The sequence below is a fragment of the Bidens hawaiensis genome, unplaced genomic scaffold (assembly GCF_021521415.1).
Source record: "Bidens hawaiensis isolate Kalapana, Puna unplaced genomic scaffold, B.hawaiensis_p1.1 tig00000864_1, whole genome shotgun sequence".
In the NCBI taxonomy this organism is placed as follows: Eukaryota; Viridiplantae; Streptophyta; class Magnoliopsida; order Asterales; family Asteraceae; genus Bidens; species Bidens hawaiensis.
The window spans coordinates 3,108,446-3,110,587 of record NW_027491050.1 but is presented as its reverse complement, the minus strand read 5'-3'; the positions used below and the strand labels follow the sequence as shown (position 1 = coordinate 3,110,587).

The window sequence follows — 2,142 nt, the reverse complement described above, 5'->3', positions numbered from 1 at the left end:
TATTAGTTTTATTTTTCTAGCTAAAGACAGTTGAACTTTATTATATTATATACAAATATATATACAAAGTATCTATATTTTCCACCATATGTATCACGATCTATAACCTAATATTTTAATAAAGTTAAAACTGATAAAAATATTATTACTATTTTAACTTGGGATTCATTTTTCTCTTACTAGGATTTTGTTTTTGTCATTACAAATTTTGTTAAAGCATTACATCGTTACGTGTTATTTGTTTTTTGAATTAAGCATATATTCATAAAATATATATAACTTTAAACGACAAATTGAAAGATAATAAAGTTAAGGAAAGCTTAAGATATAAAGCCAAGTTGCTTTGAGTCACTTAATTGACTAAGCATGTTGAACCGCAATATCCAGAAGACAAACACTGAGTTGCTTTGGGTCACATAACATTGGCATATGATCAACATGTTTCAGTTCTTTCACAACCTCAGCCGGATTATTATCAATCATCCATTGTTGAAAGCATTTCTTGATGACGTTGTCTTCATCGCAAATGATATATGCTCGTCTTACAGACCCAAACCCTTCTTTAGTAAATTGTTTTGGGTTCTTTAGATCTTTAATAAAAAATGACGAAGGTCTGATTAATGTTTTCCCTAACTCACGATCCTGCATTTATATATATATTGTAATTAGTATGCATGGTTAATTTATTTATAAACAATAAATTTACTTTTCCTCTAGTTGCATGCAAACGATGATGATGAAGAAGAAGATACTGATGATAACCTCATCGGAGCAAAGTTGATAGAGCTTGGAGGATAAAAACTCAGGGCCGATAAGCATCAATATTTCAGACTCAGTTTCGGTGTTATATGGCAAGAATTGTATGCCCAGCCAAGCTTCTGCTGGAGTGATTTCATTTTGCTATAAATATCAAGAGAAAAAAATTATACTTATATTGACAAGAAATTTGGAAATAAATACTTTGACACAAAACTTACAGCTAATAACTTTTGAAAAGAAAAAATTGATAAGAAAAGTAACAATTAATTAGTTTTGAAACAAAATTTATAAATGCTATAATAAATTTTGATATTTTTTTTATTGAAATAATTGATGAGAAAATTAATGACTGATAACCTGGTCGAAAACATAAGAAGGCTTATGATCGTAATCCGGCATGACGGCGGTGAGAAAGACGGCCACCGAAACTTTTTCCGGGTACTTCTCCATGGCGAGGGATATGTTCATGCCACCGAGGCTATGACCGACCAACACAACCTTCTCCTCGGGCGAAAGGGTGGCCATGAAGTCTAGCAATGGCAGTGTGTAGTCAGAAAGTGTGGCCACTTCTTGTATTTTTTTGGTGTTGGTTCCAGAGGCGGCAAGATCAAAGGCGGATACGCGATGGCCAGCGGCTTCCAGTAGGGGTTTGAGCTTGAACCAGCACCAGGCTCCATGACCTGCACCATGTACTAGGACGTAGTGTTTGGATTGATCGTTGGTGAGTACCATGTTTGCTTAGTATTGGTGTTTGTTGGTTGTGGGTTATTTATAGGGAGGTTTGACCAATAATAAATTTATCACAATCACAATATTGGTGAAATGGTGATAATATATAGAGGTCGTTCTGAGTGGCCAAAAACTTTTGCTAAATCAGAATATGATAAATCAAAATTTTCTTAATAGCATGTGAACCTCGTTGTAAGAAGTCTTGAGACGTTGATCGAAATATTATTTTTATAAAATTATATAAAAAGACATCCTTAATTTTTATTATTTTTTAGTTAAGTACCATACAATTGTTCTACTTTTGTAACAAACTAGCAGTCACCTCGAGATTAATTACCGAGAACACTATAAAGCACCAACACTTCAACCTTCAACCAATAGCAAACATTGCCTGAAAAAAGAATTTTAAAAAAGCAAAAATTTGTAAAAAAAAAAAATAAAATTACAAACTTACAACAATCAAGTGTTTGATTTCTAATAATGCTTCCTTAACATCAACAGACACATCATACTTATAGTGAAAAAAAAAAAAATCATTAGACGACACTAAATACCAATATCTAAATTCTAAATAGCATCTAGGCACATCAAACAACTTGCAAGTTGCAAAAAAAAAATTCTAAGATCCTACAATACTCATGTTAAAAAAGCCTT

The 2,142-nt window shown here is 32.2% G+C and overlaps 1 protein-coding gene across 1 annotated transcript; it reads right to left on the bottom strand.

The window, feature by feature from the left end:
• Positions 1 to 359: 359 nt before the first annotated feature.
• On the bottom strand, positions 360 to 1,563 carry LOC143543150 (salicylic acid-binding protein 2-like). The gene is made up of 3 exons (XM_077035541.1): positions 1,117 to 1,563; positions 763 to 900; positions 360 to 642 (listed from the first exon to the last, which is right to left on the bottom strand). The coding sequence occupies exons 1-3, from the start codon at positions 1,489 to 1,491 to the stop codon at positions 361 to 363; spliced, it is 795 nt and encodes a 264-aa protein (XP_076891656.1). The 5' UTR covers positions 1,492 to 1,563; the 3' UTR covers position 360.
• Between the last annotated feature and the right edge of the window lie 579 nt (positions 1,564 to 2,142).

What these genes read in the sequence shown, in the direction of transcription:
- LOC143543150 (XM_077035541.1), bottom strand. Translation starts at nt 1,491, where the DNA reads ATGGTACTCACCAACGATCAATCCAAACACTACGTCCTAGTACATGGT. An exon ending in CTTCTTATGTTTTCGACCAG is followed by an intron (nt 901 to 1,116) that starts GTTATCAGTCAT and finishes TGATATTTATAG; the next exon opens with CAAAATGAAATCACTCCAGC. An exon ending in ATCAACTTTGCTCCGATGAG is followed by an intron (nt 643 to 762) that starts GTTATCATCAGT and finishes ATATAAATGCAG; the next exon opens with GATCGTGAGTTAGGGAAAAC.